This window comes from Halichoeres trimaculatus, unplaced genomic scaffold (genome assembly GCF_033239565.1).
Source record: "Halichoeres trimaculatus isolate MK-OKI-2021-1 unplaced genomic scaffold, fHalTri1.1 fHalTri1_scaffold_17, whole genome shotgun sequence".
In the NCBI taxonomy this organism is placed as follows: domain Eukaryota; kingdom Metazoa; phylum Chordata; class Actinopteri; order Labriformes; family Labridae; genus Halichoeres; species Halichoeres trimaculatus.
Window position 1 is genome coordinate 5,197,894 of NW_027437195.1, and position 18,014 is coordinate 5,215,907.

Here is an 18,014-nt window from a genome sequence, read left to right on the forward strand (position 1 = left end):
AAAGCTAAAGAGTAAGATGAACCAGTCATTAGACTTTATTTTCATATACTAAGTCTTCTTCAAGAGACAAAGCAGAGGTAGAATAAGGCTTTAACTCCTGGTGCAGTTTGATACAGTGATACAATGGACCTGCATTTAAATGCTCTGGTCCTGCACTGACTCTAAGTTTGTGTGTCTGATTTTTTATGCTAATTTTTAAAAACAGTTTCAGCTCTCCATGGGCTGTACGTTTCAATTTATTCTCACCTGAAAATCAATCTCCCGGTAAGTAGCTTTGGAGAGGCAAACGCTGCTTCCCTGGATCCATCCCTTGGTTTTGTTTCTCCTGTTTGAACTACAGAAATAAGCAACAATGAGCAGAGAAAACAATTCAAAGAAACCATTCAAACATCTATTTATTCCCCAATCATGGCATAATGGAGTGTGTCACCCCCACTCAAACTTGAAATCGTATGCCCAGGCTGGCGATAAGCAAACAATGCTGCTCCAGCAGCCGGCTTTTTTAGCTTTGGCAGAGATGAGCCCCAGAGGAATCAGATGCTAAAGTGAACAGACGTGTAACCATTTCAAAGTGCTTGTGCGATTTCATTTTCAATCCCAGAAGACATCTCCCTTCTGCACTTTATGAGCAGTCCAAGAAAGTCAAGTAAAGCTCTTTTTTCATAACCGTGCTCCATGAAGGCAGAGAGCCAATCAGAAAACAGCCATAGAGAAAAGAGATTGTTAGAATAACATCTTTTATTGTTGTTTTTTACAAATACTGATTTTCCACAACATGTAAATGCAACCCACCAAACCCCTCTCTCACACAGTCTCAAAATATGCATATCAGGAGTTTCATGACATAAAAAATCCATCTTTTACCCACAAGAACACAACCTTGAAGACTTTCACGCCCGTCAGTGGACTCTGAAATCACTCGTGCAGTATTATGATTGGGAACGCAGACACATCAAATCACTGTTATTAAAAGGAGACTGAAAACTGAGAGCACTGATAAATGCTGTGAATCTGATAAAGAGATGGCTTCAGTGAACATGAGAAGTGCTTTTAAAAAGATTAAATGGTTTGACAGGTTGTTTACACTGTTCTCTGCTGTACCTGTGGAAACATTTCAGAAAACCTTGAGCTGCGGCTGCTCCTCCATCACAGGGGGCCTGAGCAGACGGATCAATGCGAGAGGACCATTGGAGATTCTGCTCTACTGTCGAGCCCTGCACTCCCTAATTGGATGGTACATGAGTGTTTTACTGAATAGAAGGTCTGTTTTCCACATGCACAATCGATGGCTTGTTCTCCGCTGAGTTGCCTCAAAGGCTCTAATCAAATAGTAAACCCTGTCCCTGAAACTTTCACATGATTGCTTATTTCCTGTGTCAAGCTGCTGTAATTATGCATCAAATACAAGTCCTCCACATCCAGGCCACTGAAGTGCTGTCTTCTACGGATGTGACGATGGAATACTAAACTACGAAGCAGTCCGATCTGAGATTACCCGTGCCATTTTAAAGTGAAGGCTCACATCGACTTTCCTCCTCCATCTGTGCAGAAGAAGACGTGTGATTATTGTGACAGCTCTGACTGTTCTGCTGCTCAGTCAGAGGGAAACAGGTTTGATTTCTCACTCTGTCATGATTCTCAGAATTCAGGACTTAATTTCACTTTTGATTTTTATGCTCCTGATCTGATGTGATATTTCCCTGCACGCCTGTGAATACATTTAACCGCAGACTAGTTTAGTCTTCCTCAGTCAGACTCTGAATCTCATCTGGAGGTTTTCTGCAGCTCGCTCTGTGGTTACCTGTTAACAGCTCTGTGAGTTGTAAACAAACCAGCCGTCCAGCTCTCCGTGTTAACATCACTGTTCAGACTAATGAGACTTGTGGGGGATGCAAAATGCTGATACTCTGGTGACTCTAGGGAAGAAAAAGGATTTTCTAATTCTGGTGAATTTATTTTTGTTTTTGTTATCTGAATCAGGCTATAACTCTTTTATTTCTAAAAGTGCAGCTGCAGTTCATCTTTTGAAGAGTTTTCTTTCTCTTTGAATGTGACAAAATATGCAAAGCAGAGAAAATACAAAGAGTCCTTGATCCTGCTTTTTATTTCTATGACAAATTAAAAGATGCTTGCATAAACTTCAGATTAAAAATAGAAGTTAAGACTTCCCTTGTTGTAAACTACGCGTCTTCATAGTGCTATCCTCAGTAAGGGGTGGATTTTTATTCATCCCCAACAAATTAAAACAATGGATCAATCATTTATCAGTGCTGGAGACTGAAACGTGAAGACATGGGTCCAGCCTTGATCGTTTCTGACATGATCCACATGAATCATGGAGTAAAACTAAAGTTTGGCTCCTCTTCTATCACCATGACGACCCTGGAAAAACCATCAACTTTCTGTTTCAAAGTGCTCCAAATAACACACATGCACACACACACATAAACACAAACACATGCACACTTTTGGTTTGGACAGTCGGCTACATCATCACCGTAATCCTCTGATAAAGATCTGTAATCCATCCAATCAGATTAGCTTCAGGGATGGGAATCATTCCTCAAACGCACTAACTTATTTATCTTATTCTAACTTTAATCTTAACCTCTGTAAGTGCAATTAGACTCAAAGTAGTGCAGTGATTCAGATCAAGTTCAAACGTTTCTCTTGTTTGTCTATAAAGTGCTTTTTTGCCTTCAACACATTTTCAAATACTTAATCCAGCAGTTAAATTTGGAGCGTTTATAAGTGGTTTTGATTTAACTCACCACCCTTGGAAGCGCATAGATGACGAACTGCATAACCCAAAATAAAAAGCGCAAAAAGGAAAAGAAAATTCAAATTTAAATGTTTGTTTTGAATAGATCATAAACAAAGTCCCAGCATCCCACAGTCCTCAGCTGTTCTCATTCACCAGGCGCGAACCATTGATACCACGGTACGTGACGCGGCTGGGACGGACCAGCACGCCGTGGCCTGCTCGACAGCTGAAGTAGCGACGGCCGCCCACGGAGCCATCATTCTTGCCTTTGGCGCTCCGGAGCTCCAGACCCAGCCACAGCCCGGGGGCAAAGTCCGCTGTGCCCAGGTAGCGGATGAACGCCATCTCGTTGGCGCTGGTGAGCAGGACCTGCATGCCAACGTGGAGACAGACCTGTCCGTCACAGCCGGGCGAGGGGCTGGACCCCGCCGTGCTCCGAGGAACCACGCCAGCACCGCCGCTGAGGGTGTTCCAGCGCCGCCGGTGAGGGTTGGAGCGACTCCTTTTTTATTGAATGTTGGGAGCAGAGGAAAAAATGCATCAGAGAGAGATTTATGAGAAACGGCGTGCGGCGTGAGAGGATACCTCAGAGTGAGAGGGAGATTCATGGCAGCTCAGCGTTTGAGGGATTGATCTTCAATTCTCTGTTCTCTCTCATTATAAGCACAATCATGCTTTGGCTATTTAAAAAAAGGAACCTTTGCTGACTAATACCTCGGCTTCTTATTAGTATTGATTCTGCCACTGCTGCGGGGAATTAGGATGAAGCTGAAGCTCAGGCAGGGTGAAATGTGAGGGCTGTGTGGGAAAAAGAGGCACACCTGCTAACGGGACTCCGTCTGCTCGACTCCTTCAGGTTGGCGATGGCCGACGATGTGCTGAAGCTGCGCCGGATAGTCCCTGCAAAACAATCAGAGGAGACGAGCACTCCCACACTGCGTCTTATATCATAATGACTTCTCAAGCTCTCACAGCAGCTTAACATGCAAATAAATGCAAAGGCACGTTTCAAATAGATCTGAGTCAAAGCCATGGGAAGGCAGCGCTCGTACCGCTGATAGGATGACTGAGGCGTGAGGAGGAGAGCTCTGACAGGCAGTCAACAGATCCATGGATCCTGTGTCAAAACAGAAGAGAGGGTGTAAGAGATGTCATAAAGCGCCGTAACTATTCAGGCCTCATCATTTAGTCGAAGGATTCTGCTCGGTGACATCTACTCTGAATCATCCTTCAATTCATATCATCCATCCAGGATTTTTGGAAGCGAAATAAAGTGAAGGTTCTCTTCAATATTTATTAACTCTCCAGCAAACATCCCAAACTTTTAGAGGTCAGAGCTAAATGGAAGTTGACTTGGCGTGCATCTAATGACGGCGTTCTCTTCTGACAGCAGCTACAAGGGAGTCGATTTCTGCTTCCAGCGCAGACGCTCCTGTCCTGCTTATTTATGTTTCACTGAGACCGTAATAAAATCAGAGCTCTAAGAGCCATTTAGAGACTCTGCCAGCATGGAGAAACGAGCAGGAGATCAGAGTGGAAGGGTTAAAGCAACAAAAAAGGAGGAATCTGCTTGAGAAAAGATGTTTGCTTCTCTAATGGCTTGTCTGAGCTGCTGACATGAAAAGAAAAGAGGGGAAAGAAGTTGCAGAATGGAGAGAACGTGTGGTTCCCCATTAGACCCGGGAAAAGCGTGCTCTCTGTGGAGCACACTGTGTGCCCCGGGGTTAACGAGGAAAGAACAGAGGAGGGAGGAAGGACATGAATTGGGGATGACAAGAAAACACAGGCACTGACTTTCCCAAAGAGTAGCTTTTAAAGGGAGATGTAAACAGCTGAGGAAAGGCTGTAAAGAAGGAGAGAAAGAGGGGAAAGTTTCCCTGAGGAGTGAAACGGCATCAAACAGGTGAAGCAAAAGAAGGTGAAGACACTAATTACACCTCAGAAAAAAAGACAGGCCTTAATTCAACCTGTACTCCCTCCCTTTCCCTGAAATACACAAATCTAGCACTTGAGATGTGAACTGCTTTTTAAAGCATAATGGCTTTTACTCCGTTATGACACACATTATACACTTGAGGCAAAGTGCTGCTAATGTGCCATCCAATAAAAAAGGTCAATGTGCTTTTTCAACTCCCAAAAAACAGGACGTAAAACACAAAAGAGGAAATTAGTGGCTTCAAATCTGTAAGCCAGACAACTGCTGCTGTATCCTCAGGATTAAATGATTTTCATAAACAGACATTCTGGCATCGCGCTCATCTGGTGAGTCATCACTTAATCTGCATGATGTGAGAACTCAATCTGATGTGAGCCTCACAGGGAAACACCAACGCTGACTGTGTAAAGGTAGAGGAAGTCTGTAATCTCTATCTACAGATTCTACTTGACAGTGTTTGATCAACACCTGAGGGTGAAGACTTCTGGTTTCTCTATGTGGTAATCTGAGCACTGACCAATCACATACCAGGATTTGGCGTGTGCAGAGATGAGGGCCAAGGCAGAACTAAATATGTGGTAATGATCTGCTGTGATCTGACGACTGTTTTTTTTTATCGTTGGAAACAGATAGTTTCACGCAGGCGCAGCTAAAGTTAATCCCTGGGATCATCCGAAACGATCGATTCTTCCTGCTTTCAGTAAGACGGATGTTTTCTCCTCTTCTGAAGGAGCTACAGTCGACATTTAGTCCCACAGTTCTTGGTGTTAACATTCAAGCCAGAGCTCCCTCTGCGTGCATGTTCCCCTGAGATACTTCCCACACCCCTCAGACGCCCAACAGTGACTCTTAATGTCCCGCTAAGTGAAAGTGTGAATGGTTATCTGTCTCAGCTCTGTGACGGACTGGCTGACCGCCTCTGCTACACCTCATCCTTTGACCAACGTCAGCTAAGATAAGCTCCTGTGACACTCAAAAAGAACAAACAGCATAAAGTCCTAAAGGTATAGATGCATTATGATCCCATTAGGAGTTTAAGTTGGCAGAGCAGGGCACGCTCTGAGGCACAGCTCACGCTTTATTGTGAACAAGGAGCTTAGAAAATGTCTTATTCCTTGCACTAAAGGACACCCTGAGGAGTCAGCAGTTTATTTCTGTATTTAGGATATTTTGTCTCAGACTATTCTTCACCTGCCAATTTTAGCTTTCCCCCGCTGCTTCTAACCGAGTCCCAGCCTTTTGTCCAAACACTGTCACTACTGGATTCAAACTACAAACATTCAGACAGATGAACACCAAACAGAGGACGCAGAGTTTCTACAGTCAAAAGTTTCTTCTCCATACAAGAAGGTCAGAATGGGAGGAATATTTGAATCACAGACACAGCTGATCAAAATCTAAGACCGTTTATAAAACTGCAGGAATTTATTTTTTGCACTGTTGGATTTTAAGAAGGTTATAAGTAGAGTTTCAAAATGCTAAAAGAAGAAATGAGAGTGAGAAAAAAAAAATGTAGTAGGCAGTTTACTACAGTCTACTTGTCAGATGATCAATGGTTTAAGACCACAGCATTTAAAAGGCCAAATGTGCACAAAATGTAGAATAAAGTCATTTTCTGTCAGGTTTTCTCTCTATCATGACCTCTTGATGGTAAAGGCTAAAAATCTTTCTCTCTTTGAATGTGGTCAGGTTGTTGAGCTGCATCAGCAAGACCTCTCACAACACGCCATCTCTGCTGAGGTTGGACGCAGTAAGATAGACATTTTGGATTTCTTCAAAGATCCCGAGGTTTATGAAGCAAAAAAACAGTCAAGGGTAGACCCAAAAATTTTCACCTGCACTGAGTCCGAGGATCTGATTGGCTGTCTGTCAAGAAAAAGGATGATCCTTAAATTAAACCAGACCCAATTATTGCAGTGTTTGGGGTTGGGACAGCTTTGGTGGAACTTTCTTTGTCGAGTGACCAGAGAAATGTGCTAAGTTTTGTGACGCTGCTAGCAAGAAGAGTGATTCTGCTGAACTGGAAGCAAAAAAAAATCCTCCAGCTTATCAAACTTTAATGAATGATGTAATGAAACATTTACAATTAGAAAAAATCAAGTTCACCCCGAGTGGAAAAATTAACATGTTTCACTCAATATGGCAACTATTTATAGAATATTACAACAAAAACAACCCCATGAAAAATTAGGTCTACCCTAACCAAGTTGCATCCTCCTTGTCATATTATTAGTATTTAATTTATATTTAATTTATGTCTTTCTCTTATTCTTGTTTTATTTCTTCTATTGCATTTTATTCTTATCTATTTATAATTTTCTTTTTTTAATCTATTTTATTGTCATTATTATTATTGTTTCTTTTTTTCTATCTTTTTATGTTAATGTATGTGTGTATGTTCAGTTGTGTGTGTATTGGTATATCCATATATGTAAATACATGTATATATGTGTGCAGATTTATGTGTGTATGTGAATGCGCCTATATATCACACCATGAATGTGTGAGCAGATGCATATATTTATATCTTTTAATTATATTTGTACTTGTATGTAACAAAGGAAAAAACCCCAATAAAGAGAAGTTCAAAAGAAAAAGAATGATCCTTGACCCAAATAAAGGCGGTTACTGGAGCCGACTGCAGCCCAAAAACCATCAGACGCCATCTGAAAGAGAAGAGCTTTAAGAACAAAACACGTCTTCAAAGACCTCGTCTTCTTCATCGCCACAAACTGACCATTTAGACTTTTTCAGAGAGCAGCAAACATGGGACACTGTAAGGTGAAGAAAGTTTGATTCTCTGAGGAGAAAAAACTGAACCTTGACGTCCTGATGGCTTCAACGTTACTGACATGACCAGGAGATCCCACTGGAGATGTTTTCACGGCGGCACAGTGGAGGGGGCGCCATCATGATCTGGGGCTTTTTTGGACCAAAATTTTCCTCTCATTCCCATTCCTTCTTTTGCATTTTGAAACTCTACTTTAAACCTTTTTAAGATCCAACAGTGCAAAATGTAAATTCTTACAATTTTCCAACTGGTCTTGTAGAGCACAGCTGTGTATTGCATCACCATGGGTCATATTTTCAAACAGCTGAAAAGTCTGTGTTAGAAGAATGTGTTAAAATCAAATCTGCACATGTTGAGATTTCAGATCAAGAAACTTTCTGCAGAGTTGAGTTTTGTTTGAGATCCATTTCCACAGGTCTGGAGGAACATGCAGAGGAGAGACTCAGTAAAATAAAACCATGATGTTCTTCAGAGAGTAACATCTGAATGCTGTTTAAAAACTAACGGAAGATTTGGAGGAACTACATGAACATCATCAAACCACAGATTGTGGGAATAACTTTAGCGTTTATGGCTCTAGTGGAGCGAGACCCCCTCGAGAGCTGAGGCCAGTTCACACTAAAGATCCGTGAACTGTGACGGGACAAATTAAAACTTGCAACTGCTTGCTCTGCAATGAACTGTAGCACTCAGAAACCTGTCAGTTTACATCAGCGAGACAAGAAGAGGCGGTTTACACTTGACCTGCCTGTGTCATGGTTACAGCCAAGAGCAAAGAGCTGTGGGACTGTGAGAGTCTGAAAAGACCTTCTCTGTGGTCTTTCTCTCAGTGTGTCATCTGTGGCTCAAACACCAATTCTACCTGCAGCAGCTAATGCTGGGATAAATCTCTGCAACACTTTGACCAATGGGAAAGAAAAGCAGGAGAAGGGCCAACTTAGGATTAAATTAATTTCCTGTTTTATGGTTCTGTAATAAGGTTGGTGTATCAGCCACTGCAGCACTGTGTTTTCAATGCACAGCACAAAATAGGATTTACTGAAAGAGGAAATGATAGATTTGGGAAAGCAGATACGTCCACATTCCTGCAACTAATGAGTCAAATTAATCTCTAATGTGTGAGACTTCGAGTAGTTTCTGCAGCAAACAGAAGCCAAGTGGCAGCTAATGAGCATATCGAGGCCAAAATCTCAGATCCTCAGTTAGAAAGAGAATATTTTTCACCAGTGAGTTACAACAGTAATAAGGCTTCAGCAGAACAGAGCTGTGAAAACATGTTCAGTGATCGCTGAATATTTTTAGATCCCTCCAAACTATCAGACAGCTCTGTAGACGGCTGAGGAAGACAACTCACTAACACGGAGGAACAAAAAGCATCCAGGTAATCTGTGTTTGAGTCCATATTTCTTCACCTTTTGTTCCTGCATGCTATTCGGTTTGGTGTAATCATATTTCTAGTTGAGAAATACAAGTCTGTTTAAAAGGCCAGTCCACATTTCAGACATCAGAGAGCCTCATTAGAGAGCGATTACACCTCTCGTGAGAAGAGTCAGTGAGCCTGAGTGGAGTGGGTCTCATTTCTTTGGTGCTCCCACTCGTCTCAGACAGATCGCTGGTGTCTTCTGTTCTAATTATAAGGACCTGGAACATCCTAACAAATTAAAGTTAAACTTTTCATCCAACAAAAAGAAGAAAAAGAATGAAACATCTTTGTATGTGCAACCAGAAACAAGTTCCTCCAATCTTTCCATTAAACAGTTTTTGGCTAAAGTGCTTTTTTATATTTTCAGTTAGACACTTCAAATCTTGTTGGTTTCTCTTTAGCTATCTACCTCTACTTTAAAGACATTCATATACTTTGGAGTTTAGAAGTGTGATTGGTTTCGATTTGAGCTGCTGATTGCCAGAAAAGAGACTTTACATTTCAATGCTTACTTTGAGTGATAAATGAGGAAACTATTCCAAAAGCTACTGGAATAAAACCAAAACAATCCCCTGACTTGAAAATGAAACTGAAAGACACATGAAACTCCTGCTCTTTGCCAAAATGACTCTATGTTTTCTGTGTTTTTCATTCTTCTGTCACACGTTTCCATCAGAACTGTGATTTGAGTGTACAGGGCTGAAAATTCACCTCAGCTCAGCTCAGTCAGGCAGACTGAGACAATTCACTCCACACAGCGTATTATGCTCTGACCAGATGACACATTATGAATAAATTTACATCTGATGTGGGTCTTATGCTTTGAACAATGTCTTCACAGGCTGCTTAGTGAAAGCAGCACATTAGCAGTGCAGAAACTTCAATCATCTACCTGAATGCACCTTGTAAAAACCCTGACAAAATGCTGCTGTGGGGTCGCTCGCTTTTTTGTGGCACTGAATGCAAAACTGGTTCAACAATTTGTTGCCCACGTTAATAAAGAGGTATATCTGTGTGGTCGGACACAGCATTCTGTTTGATATTCTGTTTACGGTTTGTTAAAGATCCTCACAAAGCTCAGGTCCAGTCAGGGGGCTCTGAAGGATCAACTCTTTGGCTGCTTCTGTTTCTCATTTAAGGAGAATAAATATAAATAAAATGTGTTTAATAGGGCTCCTGTACCATCGCTGCATACTGCACAACATTTGTTACATTCCTCTTCATCATGACCTAAAGAGCCACCAAACTCACAATCAGTGCCTTTTCATTCTGTGGGAACAGTTCAATAAAGAACATGCATTTCAATCAGTGGGTGGAGGAAATGTGTCACATAATATACAAAAGGGCTGTCAGCATTAACATGTTAATTGGAGTGAGATTAGGGTCCAAAATGAGTTATTCTCTTTCATGCAGGGCGACTTTGTCCCTTTCATCACATTGTTGTTGGGCTGCTGCAGTCACTTCCTGTTTCCTGCTGCTGTTGAACTGAAGTCAGAAGTACTTTGAGTTTGAGAAACAACCTGAGAAAATCAGACTGACGTCAGAGGGGAACTGAACCACAAAAACCAACAGAAAAACTTTTGTGGAGAGCTCAAATCACTGCAGACCTGTAGATGAAATAAATCAAAGAAGTGTGCTGCTCATACTGTACGAACAGTTCTGTATTTCTTACAAAACAATAAATAATAAAACAGGATATACATTTTAAATAATGTTTAAAGGAATAAGCTTTGTAAAGCTCTTTCCTACCTCTAAGTCATGATATCAGACCACAATTATTTTAACAGTAAATCAAATCCTGATCACGGGGGGGGGGGGGCAGTTTTCTGATTTATCTATTTGCCATTTTCACAGATCTTGTCAACCAATTAATAAGTTAAGTAGGGATGTTTTGGGCCCGATCCCTTGAATCGGATAGGGATGATTTGGGCATTTTTTACAGTATCAATTGATGATGGGGAATTTTAGCCGATCCTCTCAACCGATCTTTCACGTTAGCCGTCATGAAGCCAAAATTGCCAGATGCCAACGCGTTAGTAAAACTGAGCGCTACAAGTGCGCCCAACCTCATAAAGTTGATGAGAGAATGATAAAAAAAAGTACAGAGGTGTTCAAAGGGCAAAAACAAACAAATACAGTCAAGTTTGTTAGCTTAGTGCTAACAACTCTGTGGCTTCAGTGTCAGCATGTGGAAATACATCAAACTAGAAAGTGAAGACAGTCCAACAGCCAAATCTATGCTCTGCAATCTTTTCAAGAGGCGTTCAGTTCAACAAAAACATCCCAAAACAACACCCAACGGCATTCACTTACAGAGGAAAGTGTTTTCAGTGTTGGTTTGGACAAATGGCTTGTAAATGCCAGTGATTTAGAAATAAGTAGTTTTTTTGTTCTGCATTGATGTGGAACAGCAGCCACACTAAGCTTTACTACAGAACATATTACGGTTCTAACATCTGCTGTACGACACTCTACGGTAACTCCACAGGGACATACAGTTTGAAAAGGCCAAAATTAAAACCAAACCTGGGACAGTCTGTTAGCTTAGCATTAGCAACCGCATGGCTTCAATGTCAGCCATGTGGAAATATCTTTAAACATTAAAGCAGTCAAACAGCTGCTAGGCACTTTTATCTTTATGCGAGGCGTTTATTTCGACCAAAACATCTAAAACAACACGCAGCAAAGTTCACTAACAGAGGAAACGCTGCTCCCCTGATTCTGGGGTTTAAAAGATGAATATCCACAGAGAGAGTGTCCAAAAAGCTGCTCTGAGAAGAAGGTGGGACGCAGGTTTATGCCATGTCAGTTATCCACGGCATGTCCTGTTCAGACACTTGGTTTCTCATCCTGCCTCTCTGGAGCTGCACAGCACAGTTACCTCTTTGGCAAAGTTTATCTCTACACACTCAAGTATCAGAATGAGACTTGGTAATGGCAGATGTTATCATATTGTATAAAACATTAAAAATTTAGATGGGTATCAAGGGCAAAAAATGCTGATCAGGACATCCCTATCCAAAGTTAAGTTATTTCACTGACAACTTAAAATGATGGTATAAATAACATTTTGTTTTGCACCAAAAAATGTTTTTCAAACTGTTTTAAATGTGATTAAAGAGCTATACTCATGCAACAGCAGTTCAGGTGTTCTTCCTGTCAGATATCCTGTTGTGAAATATAATGTGAGTTAATCTCTAACCCTAACAGAAAACACAGTCTTACAATCTAAAACCTGTATTTAAAGGAGAGATGACGGTACATGATTAAAATAAATAAAGAGCCATGCTGAGTGGAGGCCTCAGGCTTCAGGTCTGAAAACTTTGACTCTCTTTAATCACAAGTAGGATGGAGGAGCTGTTTGCCCACAGAAGGCGAAATCAAATATGTCAACGCTCACACAAATGACACTGTCAAAAGGAGCTCATTAGTGCCATAAAAAGTATCAATGAGGGTAATGAAACACAACCTCAGGGTTCTCACAACAACTCCTCACTTAGCTCTCAGATGACCGATCCATAGGAGAACATTAGTCCTTAATGAAAATATAGACTCACTTAGAGAGCCTCACTCACCTCTGAACACGAGATGGAGGAGCAAAGACGCCATGTTTAGGTGGACAGCTGAAGTATCTCACTCCTCCAACCGATCCATCGTTTTTACCGCTGGGCTTGTCTAACTTAATGCCCAGCCAGAGCCCTGCAATGGCACAAGACACATTTCCTGTGATTTAATCATAAAAAAAGAAGAGCAAGAGGAAGTAATTTTATATGGAAAGTTTTCTGATTCTCATGTTTTGTTCCAAATGTGTTCACTTTTTTAAAGCAGAAGCACCCACGATATAAAATGATCATTTTGCTTTTCAAGTTACAACAAGAGTTCAGCACTGCTAATATTTTTCTGTATCAATGTAAAGGAGTGGATGTACTGTGAAGCTCTGGGTAAGTAAAGCAGCTTTTGGTATAGAGCTGCAGTCCTCGGTGTACGGAGGCTGAGATTACAGAGCATTGCTGGCGCTGATTTAAGAGTATCAAAAGAAACTTAATACTGGAATCCCTTCAAACATGGTCCTCAGTGGTGTGAGATATGTTTGAACTTATTCATACATGACTGAAGCCGAGGAGGAACTGCTGCCTAAATATTAATGAACACTGTGAGATGTTTTCTGTATTGGTTTTCAATGGCTTTTTGCTTCACAGCAGCTCCTTCATATCTCACTTTTCCAAGTATCTTCTGTTGAACTTTAAGTCTTCGACTGCGATGACTTCTGCAGAATTTGCAATGCAGATCACACATTTTAATACAGAGGGTTTAAATGAAGTTGCTCCCAGTGCAGCAAGGATGGTGCACAGAAGTTCTGGCATCAGTGCAAACAGTTTTAACATTTCTTTCCACAGTCACAACACTTTTCAGTGCATAAGCAACTTCAATATTTAGAGAAAGCCTTACCAATCCATGAGCCTGATTATGTGTTATTAACAACTTGGGACTTGAAAAGAGCAGAAAATTTATTTCCACAAAGTCAGTCTTCCATTGGGTGTTCAGTTAGTGATCATAAGCCCCGTTTCCACCAAGAGGTTCATTTCGGTTCATCTCAGTTCGGCACACATTTTGTGGCATTTTTACTGACTAATTCCAGGACAGGCCCCAAAATTACTGACCCGTACCGTCCCACTTTTTAGGAGCATTCTGTTGTTCTTGTTTCAGAGAAGACTGTGTGCCACCAGGAGAAATAAAGCAGCTGCTGTCACACCGGAAGTGAGGATTCTTTCAACCAATCAACAGACTGCAGTGTTTCTAGCTCCAGCTTCTGGGATCAGATCGGCTTTGTCTGGGACCTCAACAGAAGGGCACCAAAAAGTGGGACGGTACGGGTCTGTAATTTGGATTAGTCAGAGGAAAGTCACAAAATGTGTGCCGTACCGAGATGAACTGAACCAGACTGCTTGGTAGAAACAGGGCTATAATTGCTTTATCATTTAAGTAGAGTCTAAAGGGTTATATTTCAATCTATCAAAATGATCAAAAATGTAACGTTTCACTCTATAAATAACGGGGTCATATTCATCTGTGTTAAAACCATCATCCTTGTTCAGAAACCACTCGCCTGCTGCCCAGTACACAGAATCTGAGTGAAAAGACAGAAACATTTAGGACAAATTAACATATGCATGTCCTGAGAGCAGCAAAGTAAGGACAGCCATCATTTATTAACAGGGAGGAGGATGAATGTTTAACACAGGCTTTGAAGACATCTCTGGTTTTAATAATTAAGGTACAAATTTCTCAATAATGAGAATTGAACTATTTACAGAGTACACAGTCTTCTTTGAGCCTTGTGTTATGTTTTGCTTAATCCTGTCAAACAACAAATGCATGTGCTTGAGATTGCTCTCACGATCATCACATTGTACACTCCATTAAGTTATTATTGGAATAATTGTTCTCTTGTTGCTCTGGTTGTTAATCGTTGTTCTCCTCAAGGTTAACCTCCTAACTGAGAGTGGTGCTCTGGTGGATAGATTCACGTGAGTGCCACATGCTTCAGCAGCTGTTTTAAGTTTGACTTCAGGATGAGGAGTATGTCATGGGGATTCAGCTTTGAATGTTTTCATTTAAAACCGGCTAAGATTAAAGGTGCAGTGTGTAGAATTTAGCTGCATGTCCTCCAATGCCACAGTGGCCTCAGAATGAGTGGGTGGAGCAAGGGAGCGTTTCAGCCTAGAGTCAGACGGAGATATGACTAAATATTCACTTTTCTACACACTTAACCTTTGAAGCCACTGTGAGAGGTTTATAAGTTATACATCAAACTGTTAACCCTAAATCGCTGAGCATGCATATTTCATTTGAGTTTCAACGACCTCCATCTCATCAACATGATAAACATTTTCCTTAAAAACCTGTTAAAACAATATAAAAATGTATTCTCCCCCTTGAGAATTATTGTTTTACTACAGGCAGCTGAAGTTGTATTTTGGTCCTCCTCAAAATGTTGGCTCCTATAAAATCCTCCCCACACTTTTTTTCAGGAAACTCATTGCAGATTTTTGAGAAGAAGCAGTAGAGAAACCATCTATTTTTTTTTTTTAATAAGTATTTTCTGCCTCAAAATAATGAATATTCATTAAAACTTTACTGTTACAGTCTCCAAAACTGCCTAACTTATCAAATTAGTTACAAAAATATATCATGACAAAAATGATTTAGCAACATTTTTTGTGGGTTTCGTTAAAAGTGTTAATAAACATCTCAGCTCCAAAAATTTAGAATTTTCAGGCAAAATTTTGATTGGCCAGGCTTAATGGGATTAAAAAGTCAAAATTTTACAGAATTGTCGAGATATGCCAAGACATAAGACATGACACTTTGTCCACAAGGGTGTTCAGGTAAATGTAAACTTACAGTTCCTCTGAGGGCTTTAACTCCAGCATAATGAACATTTTTCATGTTATTACAGATTCTACAGACTAATGAAACACTTCGTGATGGTAATATTTTAACAGCTTGAATGATTTGTGGATTTTTCTGTGTTGATAAAAATGTTCCTTTATTCAGTTATTACTCAAAGCTGTAATAAAAAGCCTTTGGCCAACTGGCTTGGGAAGTCATTTTTGAGCACATAATTTGTGTTGCCACTTCTTTTGGAACTATCTTTACATAACAGCCACATTAATTGCAAGAAAATCTAAGTAAAAAAAAGAAGGACAGTTATTTGTTTGCACTACTGTAAAAATAATAATATTAGTAACAGTCGTAGCAAATAAAAATTCAGAAAGTGTTTCAATATAGAAGTGCATAATTTCCTCAAATTCTGAATAACTTGATGTATCATTATTAATTCAGTTGATGCTTTGTTTAAAATGAGCTGGATAACATTTCTCTGCTAAAGATAATTCACAGCTTTGAACAAATACAGACTGGGAACATGGTGCAAAGTGAGATTTTCAGTCTCATTTCAACTCTGAAATATTTGCATATTCAACATCAGTTTTAACAACAAACCTGGAGCAAAGCTGGTCTTCCCATGGAACTGGACAACACCAGTTCTCTGCCCAACCACCAGCACCCTCTCCCCCACACGCATCTCTGGGCCTCCACACACAGAACTGGAAGCTGAGGGGGTTCGGCTTCGAGGGCCTGGAAAAGAAGGATCAGCTTCCAATTACAATGATAATGTGGGATAATAATGTGCATAGTTAAATCATGGAATATCAATCATCTTCATTTGGAGAGTGTTAAGGGTATGGTGTGAATGGTAAAATATGGTAAAACAAAAAAAAAAAGTGAAGATGGGGAAAATAGTGAAAATAGTGCAGGACTGGGGATGTAAAATTCCAGGATGTTCAAAGTCAGAAACTTTCCAGAGGAATTTATGGGATTAAATAGAGAATATTGAGAATGGACTAGGAATTTAGAATGAGAAAACATAACCATAGCTAGGGTACAAACATTGTAGCATAGTTTTAGCTTAAACCACCAGATTTGATGCAAGTTCACGTGAATATTAGTTTATCTATTTCATGACCACATAGCAGCACTTTGCTGACTGCAGGGCTATAAAGGTCAAACTCCCTCCATGCACTGTGCATGATGCCTACAGCACAAGATCACCACCTGAGGACAACATAAAGTTGAGTTTCTGGAAATTTCCATCCCTTTGTAACCCGATGCAGGATGTTAAATCATTCAGACCTGCAGCAGGAAGTGCGGTGGTGTCAGGAGAAGAGCGGAGGCCCTGTGATGGTGCGGTCTTAGGACCTGGGGAAACGCGCTCCCTCCGCTGCCTGGCAGGAAGTCGTTGCCTGGGCAGTGGACGAGGTCGAGAACCCGGAGCGGGCCGGGAGTCCAGAGAAGACGATGAAGAGGAGAGAGATCGAGAGAGGACACCTGCGATGACAGGAGGAGAAAAGTGAGTGACACAGAGGACGCTTTATGTCAATGAAGGCATCTGAAGAAAGTCTGAAGTCCATTAATAAAACATGTCCAGACAGCTCCTTCATCAGTGCGGCGCTGCTCAGAAACATGCAGATTCTGCTGTTTCTCAGCTCCTCTGGGACATTAGTTGTTAATGCTGTTATGCAGTCTGCTTTTTAAAACTCACACAGCACAACAGAGTGTGCTTTCCCTCTTAATACTGAACACAACAATCCATCCATTTAGGCTTATATTACAGATTTATCCCACTTAAACAAAGATGCTTAGTTTTTTGTTTTCAATTTAATTTTTCTGAATGTGTCAGCACTCCAAACTATTACCATTGATCCACAGCTTTCTTTAAGGGGTACAACACAAATCAAAAGAGCCCAATTCTTCACAGCTGGTTGTCCTGTTTCTGGGATCCAACTGAGCAAAATACTAATCCCATCCCAACTCTAAGGAATGAGATTTCACCCTCCAGTCCCTATTTAGCCTAATGAAGGTTTTAACTTTCAAAGACCTTCACAGGACGTAAGTTCATTAAGTGCCAAACTCTTTGAGGCTAGCCGATTAATCCAAGCCAAAGTGGTTTATGACAAATGCAAAACTCAGCTACAAGCAAATTGGAAACCCTTCAGTGATGGCCACAGAACTGCTCAATATGTGAAAAAAATGGTTGACTGAAACCAAGCTTTAGCCAACAGGCCTCTTAGAGTAGACAGAATGAACACAATTAACAAGTGAAGCTGCAAATCCTGTCATTTCTGTTCAGGCCAATCCATCAGTCAATCCTCTCCAAAGAGGAGGCAAAAATGGGTGGAGAATCTGCACATGAGGGGCTGAAAAGTTAAGGCTGTAAGAGCTCTGGGTCTTCTTTGAAGCCTGAGACATACTGCTCTTTAATTACTGAGCAACCTTTGGTGTGATGTTGAAAAACAGGAAAGAAACAAACAGGTGAATACAAGTTTTCAAAACAAACCGGCTTTGGTTCAGGAATGTACAGTTTTGTACTGAAATCTGCTGATTAATCCCAGGCTCACACTGAATCCGGTGCGGATCCGGTGCGGCTTCCGCATGTAATCTGTATCATTAAAACCACTGTTGTAGGCTCACATTCAAGCTGAATGAAATATGACGAGCTATACAGGAAGTGAATTGCCAGGTGGCATGAAGATCCGTT

At 40.8% G+C, this 18,014-nt stretch overlaps 1 protein-coding gene across 1 annotated transcript in view; it reads right to left on the bottom strand.

Annotated features, from left to right (window-relative positions):
- Positions 1–740: 740 nt before the first annotated feature.
- Positions 741–18,014, bottom strand: part of LOC141806583 (CAP-Gly domain-containing linker protein 4) — a 59,968-nt gene continuing 42,694 nt past the window's right edge. Inside the window, exons 10-15 of the mRNA XM_074692179.1 lie at positions 16,610–16,804; positions 15,920–16,054; positions 12,490–12,613; positions 3,817–3,881; positions 3,586–3,664; positions 741–3,266 (exon numbers count right to left, since the gene is read on the bottom strand). Coding sequence (XP_074548280.1) covers positions 2,900–3,266; positions 3,586–3,664; positions 3,817–3,881; positions 12,490–12,613; positions 15,920–16,054; positions 16,610–16,804 — 965 coding nt within the window. The 3' untranslated portion in view covers positions 741–2,899. The remainder of the gene's footprint in view (positions 3,267–3,585; positions 3,665–3,816; positions 3,882–12,489; positions 12,614–15,919; positions 16,055–16,609; positions 16,805–18,014) is intronic.